Source organism: Gavia stellata, chromosome 8 (genome assembly GCF_030936135.1).
Source record: "Gavia stellata isolate bGavSte3 chromosome 8, bGavSte3.hap2, whole genome shotgun sequence".
Classification (NCBI taxonomy): Eukaryota; Metazoa; Chordata; class Aves; order Gaviiformes; family Gaviidae; genus Gavia; species Gavia stellata.
In genome coordinates this window covers 42,027,600-42,046,306 of record NC_082601.1, presented here as the reverse complement: position 1 = coordinate 42,046,306, position 18,707 = coordinate 42,027,600, and the positions used below count along the sequence as shown (strand labels likewise).

General features: G+C 43.6%; 1 protein-coding gene across 2 annotated transcripts in view; it reads left to right on the top strand.

Moving 5' to 3' along the window:
- Positions 1 to 18,707, top strand: part of AGAP1 (ArfGAP with GTPase domain, ankyrin repeat and PH domain 1) — a 391,933-nt gene that overhangs the window by 152,615 nt on the left and 220,611 nt on the right. For both annotated transcript variants that reach the window (XM_059820051.1, XM_059820050.1), the window contains exons 5-6: positions 1,123 to 1,264; positions 4,791 to 4,925. In XM_059820051.1, the coding sequence (XP_059676034.1) occupies positions 1,123 to 1,264; positions 4,791 to 4,925 (277 nt within the window). The remainder of the gene's footprint in view (positions 1 to 1,122; positions 1,265 to 4,790; positions 4,926 to 18,707) is intronic.

The following is an 18,707-nucleotide window of genomic DNA, read 5'->3' as shown; positions in this document are numbered from 1 at the left end:
AGGTCGTGTGCATCTACAGACTAATGACTGAAGCAATTTAAATACTCCAAGAGTAGAAACAAAGCTGCAGGAGTTGGTAGGGCTGAAGTAAGAGCTTACAAAACTAAGCTAGTCTCATAAAACTCAGCAAAATGCATATAAACGTCTCCCAAATGAACCTCCTTGCAGCTCTCTATATGTTCAGCGTGTCCCCGATCTACCTGGCGTATTGTAATAGTAATAAAATAAAAAGTATGAATACCGATGGCTGATACTTGTTTCCATGGGTCTGAATTTGGATAGGAATGGAGTCACTTAGGGAAAAATAAAGGCAGTGAGGTACGCTTAACTTCAGTCTATTTCTGATGTCCTGTATACGTTTACTGTTTACGTTAAATGCGCTTAAACAGTCTTATTCCACTTGTGAGCTAAAACTTTCTCACTTGCGTGGTCACTTAAGCAGCACCTTGCCTTGGCCCGTGTTATATGTGCGGCTTTTAGCAGATCAGTGATGCCAAGAGAGAATAGTTTGCTTTCGCACCGAGAACCAAATGAGGCATTTGGTACTGTTTGCTGAGTTAGAGTGTTTGTATAGTGGAGAAATGGAAATTTAAAATTAATGGTTTTGGACATTGATCAAGATGTGAGAATTACTAGCAATGCTTGTAAAACCACAACCGTAATACGTGTCCTGGCATTAACAGAAACATCAGCGTGCACACGTGTAAAGCACGGGGTGGGGAAATAACACACTAAATAGGGCACTCAAGTGCCTAGAGGTAAGTGTTTTTCATTTATAATTCACAAATGCAGAAATCTGAGGCTGCGATGTTTTCTTTTTCCATTAATTAAAACCAATGTGCGCTGATAGTAGTTGGGCTTCTAATGTCATATACGTAGAAGTCATATATGTAGAAGAGATGCGGTGGTGAGCGTGGGGAAGAACCTTTGTGTGTCCCAGATGCCCATCGCTTGCAGAGTGATGAATGTCGATTCATCGTTTTAGAAACGATATGCCACTTCTAAGGTCTTGGTTATTGTCTCTAACAAAGTTTTCTAACAAAGTAAGGTAAGAATGTGTTTTTCTTTTTTTCGTCTTCATTGCTTTGCTCACAGTATGCCTTTTCCCTTTTCATTCTGCAGTTTGCCATGTGGGTGGATGCTGTTATCTTTGTCTTCAGCTTGGAAGATGAAATTAGCTTCCAGACTGTTTACCACTACTACAGCCGTATGGCTAACTATCGTAACACTAGTGAAATTCCAATGGTACTAGTGGGAACACAGGGTAAGTGCAATCTTGATTTATGAGTGTATTTCTGTGACCGTATAGACTGTTCCCAGCTGGCAAAGCCGTGTCCTGTCTTTTCCTCTCTCTTGCATCAGCACTGCCACTCATCTGATGATGAGCGCTTGTGGATGAACTGGCGGTTCATCAGCGGGATGGTTGTCTGCCATCTGGCCTCCCTCGGCTGCCTTGCCTACAGAGCCGTGGCGTTGCGAGGACTGGTTCGAAATGGGAGACAAATATCCTTGCAGCACCCTTGGGAGTGTGAGTGTAGGACTTCAACAACGACGGCTTAGAAGAATATTTAAAAAAATACTTTTGGCGCTTGCCAGTCGTGGTGGTTTTCTTGATCAGCAGGGAGGTGCTAATGTTCAGTTTGGGCAGGTGAATCCGTTGTGTAACGAAGTTCTGAAGCAAGACTGGTTTCCTTTAGCTCGGCAGTCTAGAAGCGATCAATTCCTTGGCGTTCCTAGGAGGCCGATGGATCAGGGATCGAAAACCTTCAACACTGTGTTAAGAATCAGAACCGAACTGTGCCCTTGTGCAGTCTCTCAGGTATACCATTCTTCAAACCGCATGGAAACATAGCTTTTAGCCTCCTGAAGCAAGCCCCCACAATTACTTTGTTTTTCCAAAACCCCTCCTGGAGCAGCAGCTAGCCACAGCCATCCTATGGGGAAACGTGGCAAGGGAAAGGTACCAGCAATATTTCAGTTTCTTTTGCATCCGAGCTGTCTTTCGGATGTTCCCTGCCTTGTTTTGCCAGCGTGTCGCATTAATGTTTCAGCAGTTTCCCACGCTGCGGTTGATTTGCTGCATGGAGTAGACGCCCAAGAGCTGAGGCTGCTCTGTACCTAGCCACGTGGATGTCCCTCCTGTGATAAACCTCACCAAAACGAGGAGTTCTTGCATAGGTGCCAGACAGCAGACCTCTTACTTTACAGAGCTGCTGTTTTGGAAGCATCGTATAGACGTTTTTATGAGTTCTTTCATACTGAAGCATTGCTCTCGATACATTGTCCGGTTACGGCGCCGTGTTAGAGGGAGAACACAAGTGTCATGAGTTGCTCTTGTAGATTCAACTTTGGGCATCTTCCCTTTTAGCGTATGCCACCCGTTTTGGGGATGTTGAAGCTTTTCAGGGCTTTTTCAGCTTATTCTTTCGTCAGTCTTGCGGTCAGAGGGCAGTTTGCTTTCCCCTGCCTGCAGAATTGCCGCGTGAAGGCAGGGGAAGTGTGGGCAGCGCGGCAGGAGGACTCGCAACCGGGCTTGTAGGGCGGAAACAGATGATTAAAAAATGAAAAGGGAAGTAGGTACACAAAAAGTCCTAGGACAGCAGAAACTACAGCCAAAAAGCAGAAATGAACTGCTTGGAAGGACCACGCTGTCAGCTTAAAACTAGAGTTGAAAAAGGAGAGGGGGAAACGTTACCCTGCGCTGTTTTTCTTTCTGCACTTCGGACACTTTGGGGTATGGTTTTCCATCTCATTCCCGTTATTACCAGAAAGGAATTTGGTTTATTCAAAGTTCATTTTCTGTTGCAGCACTCCTGCAAAGGGGATTTTTTTAAAAATGTGGCTGAAGATGGAAATACTGCTAATTGTGGGAGTAAGCATCAGAAGAAAAATACAGCTTTTTAACTGCATTGACTGTCAAACTGTGAAGTGAAGTGAAATACATGAGATATGTAAATATATCTGTTGCAAATATATTTGAAACATACCTGTTTGACATCCAGCTTGTTGGGTTTGACTGGTATTCTTGAAATGAGCTGTGAAATGAAACCTCTCACGAAATGTTAGCACTTGCCTGATGCTCCCAGACGTTCTCCTCTCCCTCGTTTTTCTGCGGCGGGACAGGCTGTAGCGCTGAATTTGCTTCGGAAGTCCCAACTTTTCGAAGCCGGGGTGTCACTTATCAATTCCTTTCTGGTTCAACGTTTTCAGCGCCCTCTGCTGATAAAGTGATCTGCCGTTAGCTTTGCGAATAACCGCTCTGATTTCAGTAATTAGGTCTCATGAGAAGGGCGCGATAATGTCGGTTGAGATGTGGTGGTGTCACGCCCGGAACCGAGCCTCAAATACAGCATTGCAATGGGCACTGACTTCATGCTCGCATTAAAGCGATGCTTTTTTCCCCGAAGATCGAATGTAGTTTGGCTGCCACGGAAAGCAGCGGATTTTGGGTTGCCTGTTGCGGTGGCGAGGTATAGCTGCCGAGTCTTGTACAATAGGTAGTACTGCTGTCTCCCCTTTCAACTTCTTTTGCCACAGCTAATCAATTACTATGCTAGTCCTGGGAAAAAAGTTGCTTTTTAAGATTTGTTCATAGTATTATCGCTTTATAAATCATCAAACGATATAACCTTTGTGGAATTCTTCACTCCAAGAGTAGCGATGAAGAAACTTCTCCGTCAGTTGGCAGGATACCCCCCCTGCCCCGTATAATGGGTTTTTTTCAGCTCCTACGGATAAGCTCTAGAAACTGCCATTAAAAAGTACGCATGAGAAGTATTATTACTTGTATAGAAAAACACTATTTTTATTGGCTGTGTAGTGTGTTCACACAGCGTCTCATGGGTGCCATCAAGGTTTGAGACTCCAGGTCATTTACGCTGAGTTTCCTGGATCCAGTCTTGGCTGTGACTTGAAAGCCAGGTCAGCAATGCAGCCTCCGAATAGATGAAGAGTCTCCGTTTCACGTTAAAGCGGCGAGCGTCTGCCTCGAGCGAGTGTGGAGTGTGCCGCGGGGTTAGCAGAGTGCTTTGCTCCCAGCCCAGCCTCGCTAGCACGCTGTTGGCTTTCTGTGCCTGAGCAAAATACGGAAAGAACTAGCCTAAAAAATGGGAAGGACCAAAAAAAAAGCACACAGGAAGAACTGAGGGAAGAGCTGGATTCTATTTTAGCAACATGATAATTGCAGTCCTGTACAACTCTGTTATTTCTTATTTGCCATTGCGATTTTTTTTTTTTTGCTTTAAGAAAAACATCTCTCCAGCAAATCTGACCCTTTTCCCCGAGCGCTGCAGTATTACCTGGTACCGTTTCTCCCCCCATCCCATTATTTCTCTACTGAAAATGTTCTTGTCCTTACAAACGTGTCATGTTTTGTGCAGGTGAAGGTTACTTGTGGGCCAGTGCTGGTATTTATAGGAGTCCTAAAAATCGTTTGACGTGTTTATAGTCATCAGCCATTTGTTTTTCTAAGTATGTTTGACACCAGAGCTCATGTTCTTTCATGTGGTTATGTATATTTTGCAGTTAGCAACCTAAATATATTTTTTTAAGGTAACCAAGAAGCATTTTGGGTTTATTCCTGGTTTTTAGAGTCAATCCGTATGCTGGTGATTTTAGCGACAAAGTATAAAACTGGAGTGATGCGCACCCCAGTTGTTTTCTAAAAATTCTAAGTTGTCTCATGGTTTGTACATAAATTTACTGCTTAGGTACTGACAATTGTAAGACGCTGTTTTCAAATCGTATTTAAATATGTTTGTTGGGTTTTTTTTCCCCTGCTGCTGCTGTAGATGCTATAAGTTCCAGTAATCCACGTGTCATAGACGATGCCAGAGCGAGGAAGTTATCGAATGATCTCAAGAGATGCACTTACTACGAAACCTGTGCTACTTACGGACTCAACGTGGAGAGAGTCTTCCAAGACGGTAAAAATGATTTTTTTTTTTTTTTCATCCAGCGTATCACACACTTCTGTAGCTGCTTGCTTAAATAACCACCGATGTCTGATAGCTCACTACTTGGCCTGTTTTGCAAGTGTTCATTAATGTTTAGTTAAAGGAAACACTTGTTTTCAGGGATTTATTTTGTTCTATTGCCTTCAGTGAAGTAGGGGCTTCGTCATGCTGAACACGGCATGTGCATGGTGTTGTGTTCACTACCAGCACCTTTAATCTTAAGCTACTTTATTCAGTCTTCATTTATTTTTCAGTTTTCTTTGGTGCTTGCTTTATTTTAGCAAAGTTTGCTTTGTTTTGATGTAGTGCTCGCGGAGACGTTGAGAGGCTATTTGTGCAAAGTAGTTGGAAATCGTCTTCCACGTTTGAGAAGTTGAAAATAAATGGAGAAAATTGATAGGAATAGAGTAATTATGAGAAGTAACGCATGGCCTTCCCGGAGTGTTAGAAGTGGTCAGTCTTGTGTAGGAGTTTAGAAGTAAAGTTGGCTGTTTAACGGTGATTTACAACATCATTAGCTGCCGTGTTCTAGTTTTGCCTTGTAGGACATCGTTAGCCGCCGCGGTCTAGTTTTGCCTTGTAGGAGGCGTTTGGGATCATTTTGTACGTCTCAAAAGAAAAAAAAAAAAGGATGAACACAAGTTTTTTTGTGACAATCCGTAACTATTTGGCAACGGTCGCCCCTTGGAAGAAGTTGGGTGGCTGGAGAAGCGAGGCTGAGCTTGGGCTTCGTGCGTGAGGTGGGCTTTGTGCACCCTCTAGTGGAAACTCAACCAGGTGTCTTGGGGCTCCGCTCTCTTCTCTTCCAACCATGGCTCTCCGGGGGCCGAACTGGTCAGCTCTTCAGCGCAACCGTTCTTCGGCGTGTAAAAACCTTCTTAATTATCTTGAAATACTTCTCGGAGCTCCTTAGTTCGGGGGTTTGGGTTTGGTTCTGGTTTTTTGTTGCCTGCTTTTCATTGCAAAGACCTGCGCCGTCTGTGGGTATGTGAGACGGCGTCACATCGGTATGTATCGGAGATGAGGGCAAAGACAGCTAAAATTAAAAAAAAGGAAAGCAAAACAGTCTGATTTTTTTAAATGGAAAAAAAGAGAGAAAAACGTTCACGTTTTTAAATGGGGAAAAAAGCAAAACATTCACGTTTTTAAATGGAAAACACTGATGTGCACTGCACTAACTTTAATTCCAAAAAAGGGTGCTTTTACCTATCCTTATGACAGGGTTTCAGAGAAGAGCATTTGAAGCTGTGTCGTTGTGCTGTGCTCACTGTTTTCTCTTGAACCAGTTGCAGAAATTACTGTTTTCGCTGCGTAGATTTTCTATATTGCATACGAGTTTCAAAGCACCATTAAGGTTTTTTGTTAGTACATTTATTTTTGAGTGCTAGCTATAGTTAGGTTTTTAATTATATACTCCAAGTTGTGATGTTTGTGGATCATTGTACAGTCTGCTTTTTTTTTTTTCCTCCCCCCTTTCTCAGGGACCTTTTGAGAGAGAGCAATCTCTTGGCACAAAGTTAGCGTGATAAACTTGTAAGAGCTTGTTTGTCTCTCTGCTAAATTTTGGTAGTAGAAAGAATTGACAAAGATCAGCTGTTTAAGAAATAGCAAGGTTTTGTTTTACCTACTTGGCAGTCAACCAACTAATTAATATTTGCCGCCTAATAGGATTAGGAATGCTTCTGTAGAAATGCGTTACAGTTGCCAGGCATGTCTGGGACCAAATCCAATTCCGGCTAATTTTTGCTGTTTATTTCAGCAGGAAACAAAGCAACTTCTTAACCCCATTAAATGAGGAGGTGTGAATGAGCAGTGCAAGTTAGGGAGCACTTGATTAAACGACTTGGACGTCCCGGAGTTGCGCAAACCAGGTTCAGCGTAGGCTTGACAATGTTTTTTAGTGGCTCCTTCGGAGGGCTCATACAGTCGATACGCAGACCTTTGAAAGGCAAAGGGTAGAAGCGCAGAAGTTGGAAGAAAACGTCTAAATTATCCTTCCTCTAGAAAAAGAGTGTGAAATACCGTTGTAATGTACGTCAAGAGGCTGACTGATGGGGAGATAGGTGGTATGATGGGGGGGCTGTGACTTGGCACCAGCCAGCGCAGTGGGTGTTGCTTGTATCGCCGTTGCTTTAGTGACCATTAATACTGTGAAAGCCTTTGACTAATGACTATAACATTGCTTTTTTTATGTTTTTTTGGCAAAAAATAAGTTACTTCTTTTGTGAGATTGTATTCAATAGGAAATTAATGTGATAACATGTGCGCTAGTTTTACACACCCGCTCCAATTTTGTTGCAACTCCTTTGTGTGTTGATAGGTGTGGAATATAAAATGTATATAACCACACCTGGTGTAATTTAATAAAACTGCCCAGAATGGCTTGTGACTTGACATCGCTGGCACATCGATTGTAGAAGATTTTAGTGCTTTGTGAGTCTGTCTGTGCAGCCAATCTGTTACCTTGCTGGATTCCGCTTAGCATCGCATCTTCTCCGAAGCTGTTGTTAAACCGGGGCGGCTCTTTGTCATCTTATATTGAAGGAATCGGGCCCCTCTTCGACAAGGGAACCAAACATCTGTGTGGTTGCATGACTTGGCCCTCATACCCGTGGTTTATTCATATTTTTATTTTTTTTAAATGCACGTGAATTCTGCAGTACAACCTTTTCAGGGACTGTCTGTTCGGTCCCCCTCCAGGGACTTTTGAGCCCTGTTTCCTCAAAAGCAAGCGGCACACAGCAGTGGTTCATAACTTCTCTTTGTGTTCGGATCCTTTCCAGAATAAATGGAGCCGATTATCCAACATCAGAAAGCCTACTCTGACTTGAAAAAAAACACTTCTTGGTGTAAATACTGTCAATGAACAAGGAAAAGAAGGGATGAGGGGTGGAGGGACAGGCTAAGTAGAGGTCTTCACGTATGCTCTTAAGCATTTCTTATGTTGAGGAAACCCTGAGCCAGTGCCAGCAGCTGTCATAAATTAACTGCGTCTTTTCAGCAAACTCGAGGGGTGCAGACCAATTATTACATTTCATTAACAGGTCAATGGATAAGACAGGGTTTTTTAATTGTTCGTAGCTGAGGAAAAATAGTTCTTGACAAGTTAGTAGCTGTATGCAAGACGTGGAGCTACTCGACCTATTAAGACTGCTTCCTGTGTATTGAAATTGTTTCTAGACTTGCTCCCAGCTGGATGGTTATCCATTCTTGGAATTTAGGTATAGGATTTAATCACTATTTATTATATTCCAGGGTAGGTAATGCTTGGTGTTTAGATGCTCCAAGTGTTTGCTTTGGTAGGTCTGTGAGGGTATTTCAGTATGTTGACCAAGGTCCCACAGCTTTTGCTGGCTTGTAACTTTAATGAACGCTTCACTACTGCTACATTTGTAGGATAATGTTGATTGAGATGGGTGGTGGTTGGTGTTTTTTGGTTTGTGGTTTTGTTGGTTTTTTTTTGAAAAGGATATTGTGGCAGATGCAGAGGGTGAGATTGGGTTTGGTTTAGTCATGTTAGCTTTAGTGCTCTCGCTTTGCACGCAGAGAGTCCCATTTTAATTAAGTCAAGCGCTATGCAATGGTTTGCATCAGCTGTGATTTACGTACGTAATTTACGGTCCAAATGCACCCTATTCTTCCTCTCTCCCTTCTGTTTTTCAGGAACTTTGAATTGCCAGTGAGTTGGTAAATCTGAAACTGTCTGTAAACTTCTGTTGTCCACACACCTGCTAGCAGTCCAAGTTACAGCAGACTTTTCTTTAACATACCAATTATTAGTTTTGTTACAAAAGGTGCTGTTTTACAAGCTTTTTCTAAAGTCTGGTTTCTTGTTTCTGTTGCCTGCCTTGATGTGATGTAGACCTACCTTTTGGATGAAGAAACTGGAAACGGCACTGGAGGGTCGTCTTTTCCTTCATTGCGCACACATTAGAAACTAAATTACTGATTTTTTTCCCCTGCAAGCATCCACTGAACTCAGATAGTGGTCTGCTATTATGACTTTTGTCTGTTATAACTCATTTCCTATTTTCCCCACAGTTGAGTGGTAGAATAATTTAACTTGAATGGTTATTATGAAAATGCTACTTTATCCTTTAGTTAAATCCAAATACATTGTTTACAGTGCTTCGTTACGGTTGATAAGCTCACTATTGATTGTAACGGAGTACAGAATCATAGAAACATTTAGTCTGGAAAAGACCTTTAAGACCATCAAGTCCATAGGTTCATACTTTTGTAACGCGAACACTGCTTTACAGTAATATTTCACTTTTGTCTACAGAAACTTTTTATGAAGGCGGATGTGTAGTTAATGTACATCTATGTACTTTCTGATAACTTTTTTAATGCTTTAAGAAGCTAAAAACTGTAAATTGTAAACAGTAGTTGTCAGGATTGTTATCCTTAGTCCTTTGGAACGCTCATACGATGAATCACATGTTTGCCGATACCCTAATAATAATTTCCAAATTAAACTATGTAAATATTGAGGTAGAATCACAGAATCCCGAAGGTTGAAAAATACCTGTAAGATTATCAAGTCCAACCATCAACCCAACCCCACCATGCCCATTAAACCATGTCCCACAGTGCCAAAACTACATGTGTTTTTGAACACCTCCAGTGATGGTGACTCCACCACCTCCCTGGGCAGCCTCTTCCAGTGCTTTACCACTCTCTCCGTAAAGACATTTTTCCTAATATCCAGCCTAAACCTCCCCTGGCGCAACTTGAGGCCATTTCCTCTTGTCCTGTCACTTGTCACTTGGGAGAAGAGACCAACACCCACCTCCCCACAACCCCCTTTCAGGTAGTTGTAGAGTGTGATGAGGTCTCCCCTCGACCTCCTCTTCTCCAGACTGAACAACCCCAGCTCCCTCAGCCGCTCCTCATCAGACTTGTGCTCCAGACCCCTCACCAGCTTCATCGCCCTTCTCTGGACACGCTCCAGCACCTCAATGTCCTTCTTGTAGTGAGGGGCCCAAAACTGAACACAGTATTCGAGGTGCGGCCTCACCAGCGCCGAGTACAGGGGGACGATCCCTTCCCTACTCCCGCTGGCCACACCATTTCTGATACAGGCCAGGATGGCGTTGGCCTTCTTGGCCACCTGGGCACACTGCTGGCTCATCTTCAGCCGGCTGTCGACCAACACCCCCAGGTCCTTTTCTGCAGGGCAGCTTTCCAGCCACTCGTCCCCAAGCCTGTAGCGTTGCATGGGGTTGTTGTGGCCGAAGTGCAGGAAGAGCTTGTGATTTCCTAAGTGCGATGAGTATTCAGGTGTCCTGTGATGTGACAACCAGCTGTTCCGTGTGAAGGTGTGTACTCTAAAGCGAAGCAGGATTTTGAACGTCTTGGCGGGCTGTTTGTAACCCTCAGCGTGGTCCCACTTGGGTCTGATCTCGGATGCTGTTTGAAGTCGGAGCTGCACGAGCAGGCCCGGAATTTCAGTCTGAGATAGACAAGAGAAATTCTAGGTTCTATGGGATTAGCTTAATAATGTGCCCAGCGATGGAGGATAATGAATTCTTTTTTTAGCTTGTGATATTTGGAATTGGGAATTGTCGGACAGGGGAATTAAATTTTAAAAATCAGATCAAATGCTAGTCAGATCCATTTTACTTCGGATTTCTCAATTAAGAATTGGGGGGGGGGGGGTCCTGCTTATCAGAGTGGATTTTATCAATGACATTGGAAATGATTATTTTAATATTTTTTGTCAGCACAGTATTGTAATGACTGTGTACTGCCCCGGGATGCCTTTTTAATGATTTTAGCCTTCTTGAATTAGCTTGATGTACCATTAATGCATAAGAATTGCTTTTATTTTTGTTCATGATGTATTCATAATTGCACGTCTTTCCCTGCTTTACGTTCAGATTTTCTTTGACCCATTTAACTGTGTGCTATGCACTTCTCTGACGCCGCAAAGGAAAAACAAATGTTCAAATATTTAGAGGATAAAATTTTACCATCGGTGTGGGTTGCGTCACTGGGCGTGAAACAAAAGGGTTTCAACCTAATTTCGATTCAGGGTTGAGCCTGTTACTGTAGTTTAGCGGTTCAGTTGCACGCCTGCTAGTGAGCAAAGTAGAAGATATTTACATTTCTCAGCATAAACTTTCAGTGTGGAGATCCTTTATATTGCTGTGACTTACTACTGCAACCCTGTACGTGTACGGCAAAATGCTGAAAACCTACTGGTTAGTCATGTTAGTATTATTAACTTGAAAATTTCTTAGTTTTGGGGAGATTAAGCCAATCTTAAGGGCTTGCAATCTGACCCACTTGTGTAGTTAGTAGGAATACGTAGAACTGTATGTCTTCTGTGTGCATGTGTATATATATACACGCACATCAATGTATTTGGGTGGGTGAGTGTATATATACATTACTGATGAACCTTGTTGGGAAGGGATTTCTGCGGTGTCACGGTTTAGAGCCTCCCTGTTAAGGTACTCTTAGACAAACCGCATCCTGTGAAGATGCACTTGGTGGGAGATTTTTGACACAACTTAACTTGTCTCGGATACCGTGGATGGCATTGCTGCTGCCATGTCTTACTTTAGAAAAATGCGTTGGTTAGGGTTGGGGTTTATTTAGGGTTTGGGCTTGGTTTTTAGTATGTTGGCACGGGTCCTGAGCAAGGGAAAAGGTAAAAACTCAAATACCCCATTGCCGCTGTGCATGCGGTAGGGTATGTGTATGCTACATGGGTCGTCAAACACAGACTTGGCAGGTTTTACCCTGTACGGATGGCTGTAACACAAATTTTGAAATAAAAATGCCCAAAATAGCAATACACCTGTGAATATTGAGGCAGGAGTTCTAGGTATATCATGGCAGAGGCCACTGCTGCCTCACAGCTTGGCCCTTTAGCTCCGGTGCTGTGCTGTTGCCGTTGGTTTTGGATGCTTTATTTGCAAATTCAACTAATCTGTTATTATGCAGTGTGTCTGTTGTGTGTAAACATATACCAGAAATATTTTTATTTCCAATTCCAAATAATATTTATAGAGTTTGTTGAACAACTGTGTCTAAAAGGGGTACCTTGAAGTACAAATTCTCCATTAAGGGATGGAAGCTGACAAATTAATCCTCGTACAGCTGGATTGCGGGGAAAGACTGTCACTTGCTGTCAGTATTATCAAGTCAGCTTTTGTAGATGTATTTTCATTAGGAAATGTTAATCAGTCTAATGGGAAGTAAATAAAGTCTCAGTCCTATTCTGCTGACAGCTCTTACAGGAAGAGGCAATATTCACTCTTGCGCTAGATACGGCCCGAAGGCTTCTTCCGTCTGGGAGCGGGAGGCCGGGGCAGTGGGGACCCAAGTGCGGTGCGGAGCTGGGGAGTGGGTCCTCTGGCTCCTGGAATTCCTTCGATTTCGGTGAGGCGCAGTGGTGACCTTTTGGAGAGCGCTCGCGGCTGCGGCGCGGCATCCGAAGCGAGGTGCCGCTCTGATTGCTCGTTCCTTAGGCTAGTCGAAGATGGACTGGGAATTCATTAGTTGGCCCATTCAAAGAGGGACTTGGATCAGCCTGGTAAATCTTTGACACGCTCCCCCGTGCTGCAGCGATACTGGGAAACCAACCTTTTTGGTTGTTAGGCCCAGATAGTTGTGTTTTACTTGTTTTCTGAAGAAAGAGAAATAAAGGGGGTGATATCTTTGCCCTTAGTACTACGGCTTAGTTAGCCTGCAGCGACAAACCCTCAGACCCCGTTCATTATAAGCGCCGATTGGCGTGTAAATGAAGATAAAATTAGCGCTTTAATGTAACGTTTCGGTGTAAATAAAGCCCAGCAGAAACAGGCGGCTGGAGCTGGGGGCCGGGGTGGCCACGGAGCAAGGACCGGGAACACCCCGTGCTGTGATGGGACGAGTCCGGTGGCCGCCCGCAGCCCCCGTGTCTCCCTCCTCGCCGGGGATGGGAAGGCTTTCTCCGAGGAATTTGCCCCGCCGCCAGCCCCTTTCGTCCCGCCAAAGGCCCGGGTGGCGGCCGGTGGCCTCCAGGCTGAGGACTTGGGGCAATTAGCTTCGTAATTCGTTAGCCCCGCTGGTTAGCTGGCCAGGGGGACTCGCCAGCAGCCTGGCTGTGTGCGCTGGCTCGGCGCCCTGGATCTGCTGGGGCGCGGAGGTTATCTGAAGCGGGTAGAGATTTTTGGGTTTTACCTCCCCGCGTGGACAACACGCTGGATTTGAGGAGCGACCTCCTCGGCTGAGGCCTCGCTCTGTCACCAGCTTCGCTCCTGACGCTGATGGGCAGTATTTCTAGACTTGTTTATTGCTCTTAAATTTGAACGTCAGTGACGTTTAAGCTGTTAGTGTCCAACAAATGTTTCCTAATTCCAATTTTATTCATTTCATGTAGAAGTATTTTTTTTTAGATGCCTCGTGTGCTTCCTGATTTAAAAAAAATAAAATCCAACGGAACAACCCATACCCTTTCATGGCAGTAGGAATTCAGGTCCAAATGCAGTGCAACGGCCCTTTCCAAGACTTTTCGCTCGCTGGAGAATGCACCTCTTGGGTTTGCTGTCCGTCTCTCACGAGCGTTCCGTAGCCGAGCACAAAAGCGGTAATTCTCTGCTTGGGTAAATTCTTCACTTGAATGGCACCATGTGGTATTCTTTCTTTTCCTATTTTGTATTGCTTGGGGAAGATACAGCAAATTTTAAACAGGTCTTATTATATCTTACAAACAGTCTTTAGAGGATTTTCTTCTGAGCTTTCTATAACTGAATCAGAAAATTCAAAGGATTTAGTAACAAAAGTTGGTAGGAAAAAAAACGATATAAATACACAAATCTGGTACGGCTTGTCTTTCGAAGTCTGCTTCTGCATACGTTTTAGTCTGAACTTGACGTTATAGTAGTATGAAACTTTGCCCTTATTCCTGCCTGCCCTTAACTCTTACGCACCACTAATAAATGAAAAGATTTAGTTAGCGCAGTTCTGGAAACAAGAATTTAACTTAATCGGTGGTTTTGTGGTGGCTCCTTTTATGTCTCTACAGAATATCCCCCCGGACATACTGATTCCCATTTAATCTCTCAGCCCCGTACCCTTAGATGGTATGTTCTCCCCCAGTTCTGATACCATACCTCAGACTTTACATTGTTATGGGAGAGTCCCACGTTAGCCGGTAAGAGGAAATTATTCGATATCTGAAGTCAGTATCGTATAGAAAGTCTCAAAATGAGCTCTACGGATTGAACACTTCGTGGAGAAACAGCAAGTGCGTGAAGAAGCCTTCATCCTGGGGAGCAGTTAGCATCAGCAGGACCAGCCTGGAAGACGGCAGGTATCTGTGCAAGCGGTGTAACAAACTATACCAGAGCCCCCTTTTCCTTGGGTCTGTATTTTCTGATTAACTGAAATTCACTCTTCCTATACCTTAAGGTTCAAGATGTTCTTCTGTTGTCCCTGGGGACTTACAAGGTCTCTTTCGTATGCGGTTTCCTTAAACTCGGCAGTTGTTTGATGTTACAGACATGCAGTTTGTTGGGATTCTCACGTGTCCTTTGCCTGGTTGTCGCTTCTCGTGAAAATTGCAGGGACTTTGCAGGCTTCGGGGACTTGGAGACTAGTACCGCTCCATCAGGTTTCTTCAAATCTGCACCCGGATTCAAAAGCGAGTGGAGGAAAGAAGAGCAAGAGGTCTTCCGATGACACGTCTGTATTTGGTTTTCTCATTCTTGGAATTAAATGGTGGGATCGGGAGGTATAGTCCAGGGTACGGCATTTAAGAAGTGCTCTAATTTGTACAGAGGAGTTGAATGCTGTGTATTGCTAATAAAAGTTCCAGGGAGGTTTAGTTTTTAGCTACGGTAAGTGTATCACTCGCTAGGTTATTTGTAGAAAACAGCGATCTCTGCAGAACTTCTCATGTGACTTACAGATTTTATAGGGTTAGTTTTATGGCACTTTCTTTAAGTCTTAATTTCAAGTCTATGCAGTGAGGCACATTACTTGAAGCCTAGAAGGCGGTGGTGACGCAGAGCTACTGATGTTACGGAGTAGGTGACAGCTGCTCCGTTTTCTGAAGAACACGATAAATGAAAGACTTAGTTCATCACGTGCAGATTCTTCACTAAATGGAAACAAGAACGTTGATACATTTCATCAAAATATGAAAGAATAAGATTTCCACTACTGAAGATTCAAGGTTGATCCCGTAGGTTTATATCCCTTGATGCAGACTGGAAGAGGAATCCTGGGGCAGGAAGCACGATAGTTGTTTGGTGGCCGATTGCTTTTTATTGGGGAGAGACCTGCGGGTGAGAGGCGTAAGCGGTGCGTTTCATACGATCATCTAAGTTGCGTTTGAGAGAGAAAACGTTATAAGCACGTTCCTGGAGTGTCTTGCAAGCAGTTAGGAATTGTTTTCCCTTAACAGTGAAAACTGAAGTGAAAACAAATTCTGGAAGAGGGAGAAAATTTGAAAATTCCTTATTTTTTAAAGCCTCTGCCTTTTCTACAGCTGCTGTTGTAAACTTGGAGATTTTGTTTCCGGATGCGTTCTGCCTCATCTGCTTATGCGTTCAGTGCCACAAATAAAATGTGATTATTTCTTTGTTGTTGTTGTCCCACCGTATGAATTTGTCCTCCATCAAATATTAAGAATTACTATTGAACGCGTATGTGTCAGTAATGTCTGTACTGTACCCATAGATTAAATTTTAGTTCTGTCTGCTGATGTGGACGTAGGCATTAAGCTGAAGGACTGTGATTGTTCTTCCTGCAGAGATGGAGGTTTTGTTGAGGTTTGTAAGCGTATCTGAAAAGATGACAGCATCTGCTCTCAGTTTTTGTTAAGTGTCTGTCAAGTATCGTGTCCAATCTGATAGCGATGAACCACTACTTTTTTTAAATGCAGGGTATTGTAGATATAAGCCTCTCTGAATACGTGGCATTTTTAAATACCATGCTGAAATGTGCTTCCAATTCCTTGTGCTTTGATTTCAATTTCTAATCTATTCCTGCTTTGCCACTTTACAGCCCGCATTACGCGTTTGTGTTGCTGTTCTGTTTAGTACCTTAGGAAAATAACACTGCTGCTAAATTGTCTTGCATCTTGCAGAGCCCTTATTCCCAATAGAGAAAAAAGAAAAAACAGAATAGAAGTGAGTCAGGTGTCCTGGCAGCTTGACAGAGGTTGAATTATGGAAAAACATCCCTCTGCTAAATTTTGTCACGCTGCAGTCCCTGGTGGAGCCGGTGACAGAAGCTGAATAGACAATTTCTGCGATTCTTTTTGAGCCCAGTGACCCGAACAGCCAACTGATTGCGTAGCGAGTAACGCGGTAACAGCACGGCTGCTAACAGGGCTCAATTGCTGGGGTTGTATCCAAATGCGAGGGTGGAAAAAAGGAAAAAAAAAAAGATGATGACTGCTTTGGTCATAGCTCTGAGGGGGATGATTCTTTAGCCCCGCTTTTGCCGTTGCTAATGATGCTGTAATGGAGGGTGGCGAGCTGACCACAAGGTTAGATAAGGGCCAAAAAGGGCTTCAGCAGAGCAGGAGCTCCTTCAAGTGCCCCTTTACATTTTCTTTATTTCAGCGACAACTCTTTTCTTACTCCTGTCTGTCTTATTTCTAAGAGGCCCGTCTAAACTTATGGCTCATTTGCTGCGTTTAGGGGATAGTCTGCCTCGCTAGCAGGTCTTTGTTGCTTTTCCTACTGCTGCGCTCTTTATTGCGGCATGATGACTTAACCTGATTTTTTTTTTTTCCCTTAAATAATTACTGACAAATCTTAAAATGTGTTAACATATCTGCTGCCTTACAGCACATCCAACAAGTTCTCAAATACGGAGGATGGTGTGAAATGTCTGAAGCTTGATTTCTTTAATGATCCCTAATGTGTTGTCCCTTGGTCATGGATTTTAAGTGTCTTTTGTGAACTTATCTATAAATTTGTTAACCCAAAATGACTTTGCTGGCTTAGTATTGCTGAATGAAAGAATAAGAGCTAATGTGCAAGGTGTCTTGTCTCAAGACAGATGCAAGGGAAAATGCCCCCTGCCCCGTGCTGTAAAACTGACTGGGAGAATACCACCAGCTTGCTCAGAGAGCGTCACCGGAGTGTTTTGGAATGCCTGGAAACAAAACCTCTGCTCAGGGTAGAAAGTAGAAGCTCTCAGAGCATAGGCAGGAGGCAGTACCAAGCCTGGGGAGTCTTGGAAAATCTGACTTCACCTTGAGAATCACAGAATCACTAAGGTTGGAAAAGACCTGTAAGATCATCAAGTCCAACCATCAACCCAACCCCACCATGCCCACTGAACCATGTCCCGCAGTGCCACGTCCACACGTTCCTTGAACCCCTCCAGTGATGGTGACTCCACCACCTCCCTGGGCAGCCTCTTCCAGTGCTTCACCACTCTCTCCGTAAAGACATTTTTCCTAATATCCAGCCTGAACCTCCCCTGCCGCAACTTGAGGCCATTTCCTCTTGTCCTGTCGCTTGTCACTTGGGAGAAGAGACCAACACCCACCTCCCCACAACCTCCTTTCAGGTAGTTGTAGAGAGCGATGAGGTCAGTGGCCTGTGCTGTTCTGTTGGTGCATTGTGCCGTGGTATTTCTAGCCATCCTTGGAGGTTCCAAAGAGTAATTGTTGCTCTTACATGGTTGTTATTTCTTGCATGCAGCGTTACTGAAGCTCTTCCATCTGAGTTGTCAAACAAAAACCCGTCAAAATGCTGATATTACGTTTATATTGCTTGGTTTCTGTAACTTTTGTCTGTTCCTGGGTGTGTTTGCAGTGTATTTAGTAACATTTATTAAAGAGAATAGCTTGCTTTTTCTTCTTGTGATAAAGGGATGCTTTTGTCTGAGTTATCAAACACTTAAAACTGGTGTAATAAACATAATCCTTTTGTAATGTTCTCTGTTGTGTAACAAACACATTTGAAACATCAAAGTTTATTATTAGCATAGATTGTTCCTCAAAAGGGATTTCTCCAATGCATTGCAAATCGTTCCCTTTCAACAAATCCATATGCATATGCAAATCCTGTTGGAACTGTGTGCTCCTCTGGGATTAGCACTTGTGTATTCAGAGTTTAAAAGCCTGCATGGATGTGTGGGGGGTGGTGTGCCTGTAGTAAACCAGAATGAGTGTGGGCATTAGTCTTCCAAGTTCCTGCTTATGCCGGAAAAAATCCAGCGCTGCTGCCGAGTTTTAAAAAATAGACTTTTTTTTCCTCCTCCTTCACCTTAAAGTAGAGAATCCTTAAAGTAATTGTATATCATTTAATTTTGAAATTAGCGTTTGATCTGATGAGGTTCCTTGCGGGTATAAGACCTCAGTGTCGCAGAAGGCAACAGGTGGAACTTCTGCACCGTTCCCGTAACGTGACTTTTGTCAGCACTAAGTGCGCGGTGAACTATATCTGCAAGCTCCTCGTTTGAGTTCAGGTTTGGTGAAGATGGGATTGGCCCACGTGCTGACCAGTCCCGAACAGTGAATTGCTGATCAGGTAACTTTATTTACTGCCAGTCACTAAGGCTGCTGGTGGATGGTCAGGCCCACCAAGTCAGGGTATTTTGAGATGCTTTTTAAAGGACGCACTTTTTAAAGGATGCACTATTGGGCTAGGATAGCTGTTGGCATCTGGGCGTCCCAAATCCTTTGCTAAGGCTAAAAATATCCCTTGAACACACGGAAGCTTGTTGTCCTGTTCATACAGTTACTTTAATGATGCCTAGATTCTGGGGGTAGCGCAATCTTTAATGTATATT